General features: G+C 38.4%; 1 protein-coding gene across 6 annotated transcripts in view; it reads left to right on the forward strand.

Annotated features, from left to right (window-relative positions):
* Positions 1 to 3042: 3042 nt before the first annotated feature.
* Positions 3043 to 16712, forward strand: part of PNISR (PNN interacting serine and arginine rich protein) — a 28804-nt gene continuing 15134 nt past the window's right edge. For 2 of the 6 annotated variants that reach the window (XM_027551351.1, XM_027551349.1), the window contains exons 1-4: positions 3048 to 3160; positions 12306 to 12386; positions 14529 to 14647; positions 16295 to 16483. Coding sequence is in view for 3 of the 6 variants with exons in the window: in XM_027551349.1 (XP_027407150.1) it covers positions 14560 to 14647; positions 16295 to 16483 (277 nt within the window). In the remaining 3 variants the exon portion in view is untranslated. Of the gene's footprint in view, positions 3161 to 12305; positions 12387 to 14528; positions 14648 to 16294; positions 16484 to 16712 lie in introns of all 6 variants that reach the window. The other 4 variants (XM_027551352.1, XM_027551350.1, XM_027551353.1 and 1 more) reach the window with 3 other exon arrangements.

Raw genomic sequence — 16712 nt, forward strand, 5'->3', positions numbered from 1 at the left:
CACTACAACTCTTAAAAGCTTAGTAAACCTCTTTGTTCCTGGTCAGATTTATATGCCAATACCACTTTTTTTTTTTTTTTTTTTTTTGAGACAAGTAGTTCTTGGGTTGGGTGTATTTCTTTGATTTCCTACCTCCATACATCTCTCCTGACATTATGGCAGGTACCTTCTGTCTATAAGCTTTGATGGAAGAGCCATCCTCTTAACCACATTTTCATCCTTAGGTATTTTTTTTCCCAAGTGAGAAAAAAAAATTAGATTACCCTAATTAACCCATTGAAAATTTCTAAAATAACTATGATGTTTACACCCTCAGGTATGATCTTTGCTGCAAGGCTGAGTTTTAATGATCCTTTGTCATTTAACAGGCTTACTAAAGTTTATCTCCTGCTTGGAGTTGAAAATCATAAACATATAAGGCTCAAATTCTGGTTGCCTCTGTTCCCTCATTTCAGCTTTAGAAATTAAGCATTGCTCTCTGAGCTCCACTCGTTTTTAATAATAGCTTGCCAAATGCATCCAGTAGTACCCAACATACACTTATTTTTCAACTTCTTCTGTTCAGTTCACCCTGCTCAAATTTCAGTAAGTATATTTTCTGCCTCCCAGGTTACTGTGTGTGATAGTTACATTAAATGTTTTACCATTGCATAAAAATCCCATGTTTCTAGTCTCCAATATTAGTTTCCTATGTATACCAAATAACCTGTAAGCTGATGTCCCATATTTTCAATATGCCTGTTGTCTTCTTCAGATCATAAAATGACAGGGAAATCCTCGATGAAACTGGTGAGGGAAATGTAAAACTCATTTCCTGGTCTGGCAAACTGTTTGCATAGGGTGCCTCATTAAACTGGCAGAAGGCCATGAGGTATTTAATAATTCTCTCATTGGACAAATGGAGAACTTTCTATATGCTAAGCAGTATGTTGGCCAATTGGAGAACAGAATTCAAAGGAAACAACAAAAACCTACCAGAAAATTGTTTTAGCGTTACGGAAAACAAGCAAACAAATATAATTACAGAAAGTAGGAACTTAAGAAAGTTTCTCTAGGGCAATCAGGTTTCACATGGAAGATAGGATGTTTCTCTGATTAGAATGTTTCTCAGAGAAATAAACCTGAAAATCAGGGCCTAGGCAAAAAACTTGGAAAATGATCAGAGAGCAAAATCAGAGACAACCACTGATAATATGTGGTACATATGCTTCTAGTTTTTATTTCATAAAGTGGTTTTAAAAATCACACTAAGGGGACCTCCCTGTGGTACAGTGGATAAGAATTTGCCTGCCAGCACAGGGGACATGGGTTGGATCCTTGGTCCAAGAAGATTCCACATGCCTGTGGAACAACAAAGTCTGTGCACTGCTATTAGTGAACCTTCAGTGCGGCAACTCCTGAAGCCCACGACCTAAAGCCTGTGCTCCTCTCAAGAAGAGAAGCCACTGCAATAGCTGTTCACCACAATGAAGATCCAGCACAGCCAAAAATAATATTTTTTAGAATAAAATATTTTTTTAAATAAAATATTTTTTAAAATTCTCTTAAAAAATCACACCAGGGAAGCTTCAGGGCAGTCCAGTGATTAGGATTCTGTGCTTTCCCGGCCCAGGGCTGGAGTTCAAGCCCTGGTGAGGGAACTAAGATCCCACAGGACACAACCAAAACAACATAATCACACTAAACTGTTGTGTAGTCTTTTTGTGTGTGTGAAATTAGGGCAAGGATCAAAGGAACCACATTTTCCTTTTGCCTCCAGTAATATTATGTACTCACTTCATGGTGTTGGTAGGTGTACTTAGTGAATGTTTCTCCCAGGATGAAGTTGTATTTTGTGGCTGGTTTTGATTTGAGGACCAAGCAGATCTTTACTTATTGAGGACTTTGTTCTAACACTGATTCAGGAACATCTGGGTGTCAAGTATTTTCACAAGAAGGCTGAATTTCATGCAAACGATATCTATTCACCTGTCTGATCTTTATCATTTTTTTTTATCCTTCTAGGTATATTCTTAACATTTATTTTACTGTTAGTTGCTATTTCTTTTGCACAATTCCCAGTGAAACAATTTAGATACTTGGTGCACTCTGTTCAGTCATACAAAAGTTTACTCTCTAGAAAGACACTTTCCAACATTTAGTTGAGAAATACTGTATCTTATCTTCAGAACATTTTTGTTTTCTTTGTAGTTCCTAGTCTAGAAATGGGTACTTTTGATACCTGAACGTAATTCCTATTAAAAACATCATGGAATCAAAGTATTCCATTTGAAGAATCGCATTGCATAAGTCCTTTCGGGAGGCCATCTTGTGGTTGAAATAAAGGAGCAGCGGGACGGAAACTGGACTTCGAGGCCGCTTTTCCCTAAAGGTCGCGGAGAAGGAACGAAACATCGGGACTAGCCGAGTGAGGAAGAGCTAAGCAAGTGTCCCCCGGAAGGGGGCGCGATGTTTTCGAGGTTAACAAAGCTGCGGGGTCAGCTAAGGTCTCCGCTCTCTCTCCATCCAGACCAGTCATTTCACCAACGTCCGGTCTCCCTGGAGGCGGAGCCCTTGGAGGCGCTCGGTGAGACACAAGCTGGGAGTATTGTGGAAGTTCGGGCTAGACTCTGGTGGCCCTAAAATACGGCTCAGGGTGCACCGAGCAACCCGCCAGTTGGTTCATTTGACCCTGGGGCCCCTCCGTAGTCTGAAAAGTAGTGCCGCGAACTCAACCTTTATGGAACCCAACACACATCCCCTTGAAATAGGATCACGCTGCTAAAGTAAAAATTTTGAGCGCACTCTGTCCAGGATACTTAAAGTCTTGGTTTTCTGTTCACTGTGAAGATAAAAATGGGTCAGGCATGGCGCTGGATACTTCAAACGGTAAAGTACAAGAACGTCCAGATATTTGCATTGTGTTCTTTACAAAGTCGAGGTGGTTTTGCCCATAACAAAAATGGCGTCGCAACTTGTTAACCTGGTACAGTCATGTGCCCAAAGACCTGGATGGGGGACAGTATGGCTTCAGGTGACTAACGGATGTTATTATTATTCACTTCCGGGTGAGACTAATCGGGCGCCATCTTGTCTTGTTCGTGGAGAAGTAGAAGCATCGAAAGGGTTGGAGAGGTATTACAGGAACGGTGGCGACAGCGGTGTTCCGGAAACAGAGTGGGTAAGTGGTGCTGAACGATTAGGCGTGGGGACTTGCCAGGCCATTACAGCTTTCTTGGTTTCTGTGGCGAAGGTAGCATAACTTAAACACGTAGCCTGCGTACGCTGCTTGGCGCGACCGCTGGAACCTCTTCTCCCTTAAAGCGGTGGCGTCCGCCTGACTTGATGAATCACGGCGATGCTCCCGGTGAAAAGGAAATGTTCTTAAGTTGAAAGAGAGTGCTCACGAGCTCCCCTTCTAACTACGAGAGTTCCCTCTCCGATGAGAAGGGAGTGATTGTTGGGCTCCCGACCGGCCGTTAAGCACTGCGCGTGCGCAATGGGAACCCTCTTATGGGGAGGGGGTGCAGAGCGGAGGAGGCGGGGGCTAGGCCCTGGACCTTCTCTGTCTCGTAGCTGAGACTACGCAGGCGCAGCCAAGGGCAACTGTGTTCTTTTAAGAACAGTTAGGGCACAGAGTCGGACACGACTGAAGCGACTTAGCAGCAGCAGCAGGTTCCTTATAGTTTGTATTATCCTTGTATTTTTAAAGTCATAGAGACTATGTGTTAAACTTCGGGCAAGAAAGGTAGCATCCAACATTTCAGTTTCATTATCCTGTAGAGGATACTATTGTCGTCTGAACCTCGCGGGTCCTCTACAGATTCTGATTGTTGGTGGTTAATTTATAGAACAGCAAAATAAACTTGGAGTTTCTGGTTGGGGTGCAGCAAGGCAAAGGCAACAAAAACGGTTTTGCAAGGTGTTGTGGGCTGTGGGTAAAGTAAATCTGTTCTTTTAAGGTGTTCTTGAGACTTTAGAACAGTTTTTGATTTACAGAAAAATTGAGCAGGTAGTACAGTTACCGTATAAACTACTCCCTCTCCCCAACCCCGCACACACAGTTTCTCCTGTTAACTTTAGTGTGGTACGTTTGTTACATTGAATGGACCAATATTGGTACATTATTACATAAAGTCCCTAGTTTATTCACATTGCCTAAGTTTAAACCTAATATCCTTTTTCCAGCTCAGGATTCTATTTAGAATATCATATAAATTTAATGGTTATATGTCCTTAGTTTTCTTTGGTTGTGACAGTTTTTTAGGCCTGCTTTGTTTTCTCTGGCTTTTACAGGCTGAAAATTCATACAGTGATGTCCTAACTTCAGTGCCTCAAAATATGACTATATTTGGAGATAGGATCTTTAAAGAAGTAAAATGAGGTCATTAACATGGGCCCTACATGTTATAATGAAACTTCCCTCTGTGTACTGCTCTTTTGGAAAAAGAAAAACTTAGCCTCCAGAACAATGAGAAAATAAATTTCTGTTGTTTGAATTATCCAGTCTTTGGTACTTTGTTATGGCAGCCCTAGCAAAGTAACACAGTGATCTTGACAATTTCTAGGGGTACTGGCCAGATATTTTGTAGGGTGACCTGCTATTGGAATTTGTTGTTTTTCTCACGATAAGACTGGTATTAGGGTTTTTTGAGGAGGAAGATCACAGAGGTTCAGTGCCTTTTTCATCACATTGCATCTAGGCTACATACTATGAACATGACTTACCATGTTGATATTGACCTTGATCACCTGCTTGAGGTAGTGTTTGTCAAATTGCTCTGGAGTATACTCTCCCCTGTCCACTTTCTCCTTTCCATACTGTACTCTTTGGGAGTCCCTTTGCACAGTCCATACTTAAGGAGAAGAGAGTTAAGTTCTCCCTCCTTTATGATCTACATAATTTATTTGGAATGCCTCTGCATAGAAGATTTGTCTCTTCCCCTCCAATTTATTTTAATCATTTATTTATGTCAGGATTCATAAATTTTTATGTCATATTTGTGTTGTAATCCAGTACTACTTTATTTTATTCCCCAAATTATTCCACCTTTGGACATGGGTAGCTCTTTGAGTTGTCTACTCTGCACCTTTGACATCCTCCCATCTTCCCCACCCCTTTTTGAGCAATCATCATACTTCCTGGCACTGCAAGATGCTCCAGACTCATTTTGTATATTTCTTGCCCCAGTTCTAAGAATCAGCTATTGCTTTACCAATCCCTGATTACTTTCCTTAATTGGAGAATAGTAGTAGAACAAAGGTAAGTGTTTTTGTTGCTACTGGGGGTTGTTTCCTTTAGATTTTCTACAATTTTTTTCTTCCAAATTTATTTTTCAATGATCACTTGTTTTTGTTGTCTATAATCAAGGGATTCAATTCTCCAGTATTTAAGTAGCAAAAAAAGTTTACGACATTTCAAATGATTACAAGGTTAACTTTGTTAGTGCCATTTCTAAATAATCTGACTTGATCTAAATATATTCTTTTTGACTTTGAGGTCAGTTACCATGAGTGTAAGACTGAAATGGCAGGGGATAAGAAGGTTGTTGCATTTTGTGGTTTGTGTTTGATATGAGGAACTTCATTATACACACCAAAGGATGGGTATATTTCTATATTTCTTTGATTTTCCAATTGGTGCATTAAGGGCTTTAAAACAAACACTACATTTTCATTCTCATTCATCTGTAATACAGTCTATAAGATGATTTTTGCAAATATTAATGATTGTCATTTAAACGAGTAATTTTAAGAACCTCATAGCAATGATTGTTCTAATATAGAGTCATCTAAGAAATAAATAAGATAATTTATGGTCATTTCTGGTTGCGTTAGTTTCATAGAGATACTGTACCAAATTGCCGCAGACTGACTTTAAAGCAACAGAAATTTGTTTTTACAGTTCTCCAGCCTACAAGTGTGTGACTGAAATTAAAGGTTTTGACAGGGTCATGCATGTGTGTTCAAGAGTCCTCCCTACCAGTCTCCTCCTTTTCTTTCTTCTCTTTCTCTCTGCTCTAGGGGAGGATGTTTTCTTGCCTCTTCCAAGTCTATTGGTTCCCAGCAGTCTTTGGCTTTCCTTGGCTGTAGACAATTTACTCCAGTCTCTGCTGCTGTGATCACATGACATTTTCCCAATGTCTGTCTCTCTTTTTTCTTAAGACGCCAGTCATACTGGCTTAGGACCCACTTTAATCCAGTATGACATCATTTTAATATGTTTGCCAAGACCCTATTTCCAAATAAGGCCATGTTCACAGTGAATGGAAGTGGGGGTAGGACTTCAACGTATCTTCTCAGTTCAGTTCAGTCGCTCAGTTGTGTCTGACTCTTTGCGACCCCATGAATCGCAGCATGCCAGGCCTCCCTGTCCATCACCAACTCTTGGAGTTTACCCAGACTCATGTCCATCGAGTCAGTGATGCCATCCAGCCATCTCATCCTCTGTCGTCCCCTTCTCCTCCTGCCCCCAATCCCTCCCAGCATCAGAATCTTTTCCAATGAGTCAACTCTTCGCATGAGGTAGCCAAAGTATTGGACCTTCAGCTTCAGCATCAGTCCTTCCAATGAACACCCAGGACTGATCTCCTTTAGGATGGACTGGTTGGATCTCCTTGCAGTCCAAGGGACTCTCAAGAGTCTTCTCCAACACCACAGTTCCCAAGCATCAATTCTTCGGTGCTCAGCTTTCTTTTAGTCCAACTCTCATATCCATACATGACTACTAGAAAAACCATAGCCTTGACTAGACGGACCTTTGTTGGCAAAGTACTGTCTCTGCTTTTGAATATGCCATCTAGGTTGGTCATAACTTTCCTTCCAAGGAATAATATATCTTCTAGCAGAACACAATTCAGTCCATAACACTGGGCATATCCATAAACTAGATTTTTGTAGCTGTGTGTGATAATGTGCATGATCTGATGCAAACCATGGTTGTTGATCTTTCTGGTCTTTCCAAATCCCAGTTGTTTCCAAGGAAATAGCAGTTAATTTAATCCTGTGAAGGGAAAGTCTTGCAGCCCAGCTCATCAATGATCACATTTCTCTAAACTTGAGAAATTGAGCTTATGGATCTTTAAAATTAAAGCTAAGCGAAGAATGAATAGATTGAAATTGATTTTTGATGTTACAAAGTCAGAGACGTAGTACTAGAATGTCATCCTCATCAATGAATATTAATATATTTACTTGATAATAAATATCAGTGACTGAGTAAAATATTTTACCAGTAAATATGGGCAAAGCACTTTGGAGAATTCAGAATAATTATAAGATATTTCCTATGCCCTCAAGATTCTTGAGTCAAGGCAAAACACATAAAAATTTTGATGCTCAGCTTCTTGGTTCTTTGTATCTTAAAAAATCTATAGTAGCTTTGTTTTTTAAGATGCATCCTCATAATTAAATAATTCAAAGAATACAGAAAGAAAATAAAAAAATTAACTGATACCTCTTTTCCCTCTCCAGAGCTTACCAGTTTTAAGAACTTTTTGGTAATTTAGGAATTTTCTATACTAAATTGCATCCTTAAAAAAAAAAAAAAAACTTTGAGTGGCATCATTATTGATCCTGTATCATAATTTTTTCCTCTATACAATTCATAATACAATTTGTACATCAGTGTATGTCAGCATATAAAAATCTGCCTTATTCATTTTAATGGCTAAATAGCAGTCCACTGTATGGTTCACTCTTAACTCACCTATTGCCTTTTGAGTGTTACTGAAAGCAGATGTTCACTGTTACAGACACGCTACAGGTTTTTGAGTTAGATGGTGAGTGTACTCATCCATGGTTCTAAGTCCCTGAAGTGGGATTGCTGGCTCAAAGGGATGAGCATTTAAAATTGTGATAAAATACTCTACTGTTAACTTGCCTTCCAAAAAGACTGAAACTTTGGTGTTCTACCAGCATGCTTGTTCAACATTCATTTTCTGTAGCCAAGTAAAGTTTCTCAACTGCAGGTTTAACTGAAGCATTTTATTATTGTTGTTCAGTCACTCAGTCATGTCCGACTCTTTGTGACCCCATGGACTGCAGCATTCTAGGCTTTCCTGTCCTTCACCATCTCTTGGAGCTTGCTCAAACTCATGTCCATTGAGTTGGTGATACTTTCTAACCATCTCGTCTTCTGTCATCTCCTTCTCCTGCCTTCGATCTTTCCCATCATCAAGGTCTTTTCTAATGAGTCAGTTCTTCACATCAGGTGGCCAAAGTATTGGAGCTTTAGCATCAGTCATTCCAATGACTATTCAGGATTGATTTCCTTTAGGACTGACTGGTTTGATCTCCTTGCAGTCCAAGGGACCCTCAAGAGTCTTCTCCAAAAACACCACAGTTCAGAAACATCAATTCTTCAGCACTCAGCTTTCGTTATATATAGTCTAACTCTCATGTCCGTGCATGACTACTGGAAAAACCATAGCTTTGGCTATACGGACCTTTGCTGGCAAAGTAATGTCTCTGCTTTTTAATACGCTGTCTAGGTTTGTCATAGCTTTCCTTCCAAGGAGCAAGTGTCTTTCAATTTCATGGCTACACTCACCATCTCCAGTGATTTTGGAACAAAAGAAAATAAGGTCTCTCACTGTTTCCATTTTTTCCTCATGTATTTTCAATGAAGTGATGGGACCAGAGGCCATGATCTTCGTTTTTTGAACGTTGAGTTTTAAGCCAGCTTTTTCTCTACTATTTCAATTTCATCAGGAGGCTCTTTAGTTCCTCTTCACTTTCTGCCATAATGGTGGTAACATCTACATATCTGAGTTTATTGACATGGGATTTAGCATGATGTACTCTGCACATAAGTTAAATAAACAGGGTGACAAGATACAGCCTTGATGTACTCCTTTCCCAAATTGGAACCAGTCCGTTGTTCCTTGTCCAATTCTAACTTGTTTCTTGATCTGTGTACAGAATTCTCAGGAGGCAGGTAAGGTGGTCTGGTATTCCCATCTCTTTAAGAATTTTTCCACAGTTTGTTGTGATCCATACAATCAAAGGCTTTAGTGTAGTCAGTGAAGCAGAAGTAGATGTTTTTGTACTGCTCTTGTCACAATTTCACATTGTTTCCATATTTTTCTCAGCCTAAGTGTATCAAACACTGTATTTGAATAATAGCTTTTACAAAAACTTGGGAGGGAACAAAGCTTTGGAAAGTATAGTAAAAATAGAAATGATTGGTTTTAACGAACAGAAATGGTACAAGTAATACAAATCACTTTTGAAAATATGCACATAAAATCTGTTTATAGGAAAACTTGAAAAATTTTGCTTTGTTTTGTTTTAATAGAAGCTTCAGCTTATGATATTGTGAGAAATGGGAGCAAAAAGTCCCCCCCCCCCAAAGATAAAATGAAATCTGGGTAACTCTTAGATTGCTTTAAGGTAAGAAAATGGAATTGAGGAGAAATGGATTGGCTTGATCACCCCTCCCTGTCCCCAGTTGTAAACTTGAGTGCTATCAGAAACATCATGAGAAAGTCTTGGTGGTGATATTAACTACTACTAATTGAAGCTTTTTGTGCCCAGTTTTTATATATTTCCCACTTAATCTTCACAATAACTCTATGAGGTAGACATTTATTATGTCTACCATTTTAGAGTTGAGAAAACCAAGGATTAGAGAATAGTTAATTTCCCCATATTCACACAGCTCGTGAGTGGTGTAGATAGGCATCATCAGCTTGTGTTCTGAAGTCTAGGTGACAAGTGATAATCAGAAAACTTAAAAAGCGGAATTGAAAAAATTGGCCGTGACAACCATTAAACATGTGTAAGTAAAAGAAACTTTTTAGAGCGGTTTCCAGAAAAGTAAACGTGTGTATTGGCAATGATGATAGTCAACATGCATCATTGATATGTTAAAGTGATTTTATTATTTGCACATCTATTTGCAACCCCAGCAGACACTGCTGCTGCTGCTACTAAGTTGCTTCAGTCGTGTCTGACTCTGTGCGACCCCATAGACGGTAGCCCACCAGGCTCCCCCGTCCCTGGGATTCTCCAGGCAAGGACACTGGAGTGGGTTGCCATTTCCTTCTCCAATGCATGAAAGTGAGACGTGAAAGTGAAGTCTCTCAGTCGTGTCCGACTCTTAGCGACCCCATGGACTGCAGCCCACCAGGCTCCTCCATCCATGGGATTTTCCAGGCAGCAGTACTGAAGTGGGGTGCCAATGCCTTCTCCGCAGCAGGCACTATATAGAGCTTATTATAGTCCCTGCAATGTATGAGTTTACAACCTACCACCGAAAAATCTATGCATTAACTCTGATGTGCTGTTAGAGCTTTGTAAAACATAGCAAGCTGTGCTTAAACACCAGCCTTTTGGTTCTCATGTATGTTAAGTCAACAATTTTCTTATCATTAAGAGGGTAAACAATAAAAGTAAACACAGGGAAAGAAGAAGCTATAGACTTATTTATTCATTTGTTGTTTAGTGACTGCAGGGTAATAGGCTTTAGGACAGCAAGAAGATGACTGGAACCTTTGGAAGGTCTATCAGCTTTAAAAAGGTATTAATGTAATGGGAAGAAGATGAAACTATTTGAAGGACAAATTGTTCTCACCTTGCTGATGTAATTTTTAAACTTAGAATTCCATGGAAGACTGAATTTATTACCTTATTTGTATCATTAAGTTCATATCAGATAGACGAGATCTTTTAAAATGTTCCTTTTTTTTTCTTGGCATATATGACAGTTGCAGCTTTCATTACAATCCCAAAGGATGACAATGCCAAAATGTTCAAACTGCCATACAGCTGCACTCATTTCACATGCTAGCAAGGTACTGCTCGTAATCTTTTAAGCTAGGCTTCAGCAATATGTGAACAGAACTTCCAGATGTACAAGCTGAATTTAGAAGAGGCAGAGGAAACAGAGATCAAATTGCCAACATCCATTGGATTGTAGAAAAAGCAAGAGAATTCCAGAAAAATACCTACTTCTGCTTCATTGACTACACTAAAGCCTTCTACTGTGTGGATCACAACAAACTGGAAAATTCTTCAAGAGATAGGAATATCAGACCACCTGACCTGTTTCCTGAGAAACCTGGAGGCAAGTCAGGAAGCAACAGTTAGAACCGGACAAGGAACAACAGACTCGTTCCAAATTGGGAAAGGAGTACGTCAAGGCTGTATCTTGGCATCCTGCTTATTTAACTTGTATGCAAAATGCATCATGTGAAATGCTGGGCTGGGTGAAGCACAAGCTGGAATCAGGATTGCCAGGAGAAATAACAACCTCAGATATGCAGATGAAGCCACCTTATGGCAGAAAATGGAGAGGAACTAAAGAGCCTCTTGATGAAAGTGAAATAGTAGAGAGAAAAAACTGGCTTAAAACTCAACATTCAGAAAACGAAGAGCATGGCCTCCAGTCCCATCACTTCATGGAAAATAGATGGGAAAAAATTTGAAACTGTGACAGATTTTGCTTTCTTGGGCTCCAGAATCACTGCAGACAATGACTGTAGCCAAGCAATTGAAAGATGCTTGCTCCTTGGAAGGAAAGCTATGGCAAACTTAGTGTGTTAAAAAGCACTTTGCGGACAAAAGGCCATATAGTCAAAGCTGTGGTTTTTCCAGTAGTCATGTATGGATGTGAGAGTTGGGCCATAAAGAAGGCTGAGTGCCAAAGAATTGATGCTTTCGAGTTGTGACACTGGAGAAGACTCTTAAGAGTCCCTTGGACAGCAAGGAGATCAAACCAGTCAATCCTAAAGGAAATCAACCCTGAATAGTCATTGGAAGGACTGATGCTGAGGCTGAAGCGCCAATCCTTGGGCCACCTGATGGAAAGAGCCGACTGGTTGGAAAAGACTCTGATGCTGGGAAAGATTGAGGGCAAAGAGGAGAAGGGGGCGACAGAGAATGAGATAATTGGATAGCATCATTGACTCAATATATGTGAGTTTGAGCAAAGTGTGGAAAATAGTGAAGCACAGGGAAGCCTAGCCTACTGCAGCCCATGGGGTGGAAAAGAGCCAGACACCACTTAGTGACTGAACAACAACGAATGACAGTTCCTAAATTGCTTGACATGTTTTATATTGTTAGTGAGTTGTTCAAGTAAATAAAGAAATTTTGAAAGAAAAATGTTTTAAAAGCTTTGCTTTCTCATTTTTGATGTACTGGTTTCCTTTAAATTTACAGTGGTAAATCTTTTCTCATAAAATTAATGGAAGAAAAAGTTTCAGATTAATTTAGAGATGATCACACTTTTGTGTTGCATCTCTAGAATTGATTTTTATTAATTCTAATAGCTCTTTATTATTTAAGTGCAAACATTCACTTTTTTTTTTTTTTTTTTCCAGGACATAAGTAATCTTGCTGCTATGCTTCCAAGTTGTAGTTCTGAATCATCCTAAATTTTAAACAGAAGGTGAACCTCTGAGGTTAGTCCAAATAGCAGTTGGTGTTTCTTCTGGCTGTTCCTCTATTTATTTGTTTCCTTTTAGCTAAAGTTATTTAAAGTTTTCAAGAGTGCTAATGAGTCATTAGCTTTTAAAGAACTTTAAAGGTATAGTTGGAAAAGAGGAAATTGGAAGAAAGATCAGAAAAAGAAATTTGGAATTGATACCTGGTCCAGTTATTGGCCTCAAGTGCAGTACTATTTAGTGCCTGTTTTGCCTTATTCTAATAACACCATTATAATATAACATGTAATACAATTAGAAGACAAGTAAGTGCACTTGACTCATGAGTAAATAAGGTATAACAAAGGAATGCATCTTCCCTAATTCAGTGTTCAACTGAGAGGTCAGGATCTGCCACTGATAGAAGGATTTAACATTCTGAGAATGCAGCAAAGACTAGTTGCAAGTTCTAAAAGCCTGGATTGTAATAGCCCATTGTTGTATTTAAGTTGGTGTCTATTGCTTCCATAGTATCTGGCTTTCATACTTTTTGTGATCCTGCAATACTAAGAAATAGTTTTGTTCTTAGAATAGAGGAAAGGGTCTGAAAGGATGCATTTAGTAAACATTTATTTAATGCCTGCTATATGCTAAGGCCCTGGGGTACAAAAATGAAGAAACATCTGCCAACTATGCGTGTCATTGATTCTTGAACAGGGTTGTATATCTGAGTTGGAGAAAGTATAAAAATGACTTGTAGGCGTTTAAAACTTTTTACTGTGAAAGTTTTCAAGCTAGTTTATAGTTGACTAAACTGTCCCCATACCCATCACCTAGATTTAATAGTTATTAACATTTGTCTTTTCCCCCTACTTTTCCATCTTAATTATATATTAAGAAACCTGGTCTTAGGGGATTCCAGGTGACCTAGTGGTTAGGATTCTAGGCTACATCGGTTCAGTCCCTGGTCAGGGAACTGAGATCCCGCAAGCTGCGTGATGTGGCAAAAAAAAAAAAGAAACCTTGTCTTGTGGGCTGTCTCTCTCACCTTGTAGATTTGTCTGATTGTTTCTTTTGATACTGTTTGGCCAATACCTTTGTCCCATTGTAATTCCTTCACACTGGAAAGTGAAAGTCGCTTAGTCGTGTCCAACTCTTTGCAACCCCAATGGACTGTACAGTCCATGGAATCTCTAGGCCAGAATACTGGAGTGGGTAGCCTTTTCCTTCTTCAGGGGATCTTCCCAACCCAGGAATTGAACCCAGGTCTTCCACATTCCAGGGTTGGGAAGATCCCCTGGAGGAGGGAAAGGCTACCCACTCCCAATATTTTGGGCTTCCCTTGTGGCTCATCTGGTAAAGAATCCGCCTGCAATGTGGGAGACCTGGGTTCGATTCCTGGGTTGGAAAGATCCCCTGGAGAAGGGAAAGGCTACCCACTCCAGTATTCTGACCTGGAGAATGCCATGGACTGCATAGGCCATGGGGTCACAAAGAGTCAGACACAACTGAATGACTTTTACTTTCGCACTGCAAGTGAGAGCCAAAAGCTCAGTTGGATTCAGGTAAACATTTTTGGTGAAAATAGTAATTATAGGGACATAATATTGTGTCTCATAAGACATTTAATAATTTGTGGGGGTGATATTTTGGTAACCTTTGAATTTTTGATTTCCCATGAACTTTTCTTCTAAGGTTGCGTGAATCAGCTGTTTTTATTAGGTTTGACAATATGACAGTTTTCTAAATCTATTCTACCTTCTGCGCCCATGATTTTCTTTCATTAACTAGAGCTATTTGATTACCCTCTTCAGTAAGTCTTGGATTATGGGAGGCTAAATAGAAAACTTTTTTTCTTATAATCTTCAAAATAATTACATTCCACAGGTTTATATGAGATTTTACATTAAATTAGAATTAGAAAAAATTGGAAAATTAGATTTTTCCCCCTTTGAGAAGTTGATTAGAGCTATGCTTTCCTCCAAACTCTTGACACCAGCATTAACATGAAATTTTCTATTCTTGCTTGCTAACCAAAAAATTCCAGTTGCTTCTGGCAACCTTTTGAGCAGAATTTTAAAGCTCTGATGACATAAATGTAAAATCATGTAATAATTTCTGGTGTGTGAGCTTTTTTAACATTAACACTCATTCTCTCTTTTTTAAACTATTTTTTTGAAGACAGAAAAACAGATATATTTTAAAAGTCAGGATGTGGGATCAAGGAGGACAACCTTGGCAGCAGTGGCCTTTGAACCAACAACAATGGATGCAGTCATTCCAGCACCAGCAGGATCCAAGTAAGGAAACAAATTGAATTTTGGGGAGTGGAGTTTGGAAGTATATAGAAATGGGTGGAAGATAGGCACAAGGATTAAGGGAGGTAGAATTGAGATTGGTTTATTGGATCATTTTATGGTTGAATTTTAATTTTTTCTCTTGAATCATCTTACCTAGGATATATAGCAGGGAGTGGATTTCCCTTAGGAATATTGCTTCAAAGGGTAGAAAGTTTTGTATAGATTTTATATTTCTAAAACTGATTTAGTTCTTGTTTTCTGAAGAAAGTCTTTCTTAAATGTGTTGCTTAAATTAATCATATTTCTGCTGTTAATTCTGAGTCTTAAGATTCTATGTAGATCATAATCAACTGATGGTATACTATATAATTTTAAAACCTCTCTTTAATATGGAGTATCTCAAGCTTACATAGATGCATAAAAGGGTATAGGGATCCCCCATTTATTACTGAGTTCTACTGCTGCTACTACTGAGTTCTAACAGTGGTTAATTAATAGCCAATTTTGCTTAATTGGTATGACCCCTTCTACTGCCCTGTGTTTACTGAGTTAATGCTTTCCTATTTCTTTTTTTTTAATAGCTACATATCATTCTGTTATAGACTGTACTGTAATAAATCCACTTTTAGATGATTGATTGTCTGACTTGACTTTTTGAAGACATTCCCCTAATTTTGTACACATACCATTATTACTTGTCCAATTATTTTCTTAGGAAAAAAAGCTAAGAAATAGGTTTGATAGCTCACAGTTGTGCATTTAAAGTTTTAGATATACATTACCAAGTTTAACTTCACCTTCGTCAAAATGTATGAGAATATTTAATCTCAGCTAAACTGAGATGTAAAAACCTGTGTCTTAGTCTACATTGTTTACTTTATTAATACTGTTAGATCTTAAAATGTTAGCTATAGTTTTTTTTATGATTTTTAAACCTTTTATTATGAAATTATAAATTTATAGGAAGTTGCAAAGGGATTACAGGGAATCTCATGTAATCTTTATCTTGTTTCCTTGAGTGGTTACATTTTACATGTTTATGTTATAACACGAAAACCAGGAAATGGACGTGGGTAGTACCGCATGTATGTACAATTCCAGTCACTTTAATCACATGAATAAAAGCTATAGATTTTTGATGGAGATAGAGGAAACAATGAATTTTGAATAAAAATAAGAAGTTGTTGAGATATATTTTGACTAGAGAAAGGAGTTAAAGATGCTAAACAAACGTGACTGAGAAGGAACAGAAATAGCTAGCTATACTCACCTGAGGTGTATAGGATCCAGTGTAGACCTGAATGGGACCTGTCTGAGAAAGAGTGAGTTTAATCATTTGTTCTTATAGTGATTTTTTAAAAAGAGTAAGAGTTTTTAAAAATTCAATGAACCTAAGGTACAGGGAATACATTTTCTTATGAGTAATACTAGAAATTGGTTATTTTGTAAAGTCCTTTTCTGAATGTCTTAAGTCATTTATTTTGTAACCTGCATATGCATTATTTTTAAGCATTTTTTCCACTATAACATTCTATAATATTTAAAATCTCTAGTAAGGATTAACTGAAATGCTTGTTTTACATAGAAGCACATTCTTTTAGCTCCTACATTCTGAATGTTAAATTCTGCTATGTTAAATTTTGTTAGGCCAGATTGACTGGGCTGCATTGGCTCAAGCTTGGATTGCCCAAAGAGAAGCTTCAGGACAGCAAAGCATGGTAGAACAACCACCAGGAATGATGCCAAATGGACAGGATATGTCTACAATGGAGTCTGGTCCAAATAATCATGGGAATTTCCAAGGGGATTCAAACTTTAACAGAATGTGGCAACCAGGTTTGTTGTTTATGTTTTCCAAATTTTAGGACTCAATTTTAAAATAAAATGAGGATTAAAATTAAACTTTAATTTGCTTAATTTTATGACTTCTTGAAATTAATGCTTCTTGAAGACTAGGCAGTTTCAGTTAGATTTGACCTTGAAATTTTATGGTTAAAATTATTCTGTACTCATTCTCCTAGCATTGTGGCACTCAGTTTGATTCTTTTCTTGGTTCTTCATTCCT

The sequence above is a fragment of the Bos indicus x Bos taurus genome, chromosome 9 (assembly GCF_003369695.1).
Source record: "Bos indicus x Bos taurus breed Angus x Brahman F1 hybrid chromosome 9, Bos_hybrid_MaternalHap_v2.0, whole genome shotgun sequence".
Lineage (NCBI taxonomy): Eukaryota > Metazoa > Chordata > Mammalia > Artiodactyla > Bovidae > Bos > Bos indicus x Bos taurus.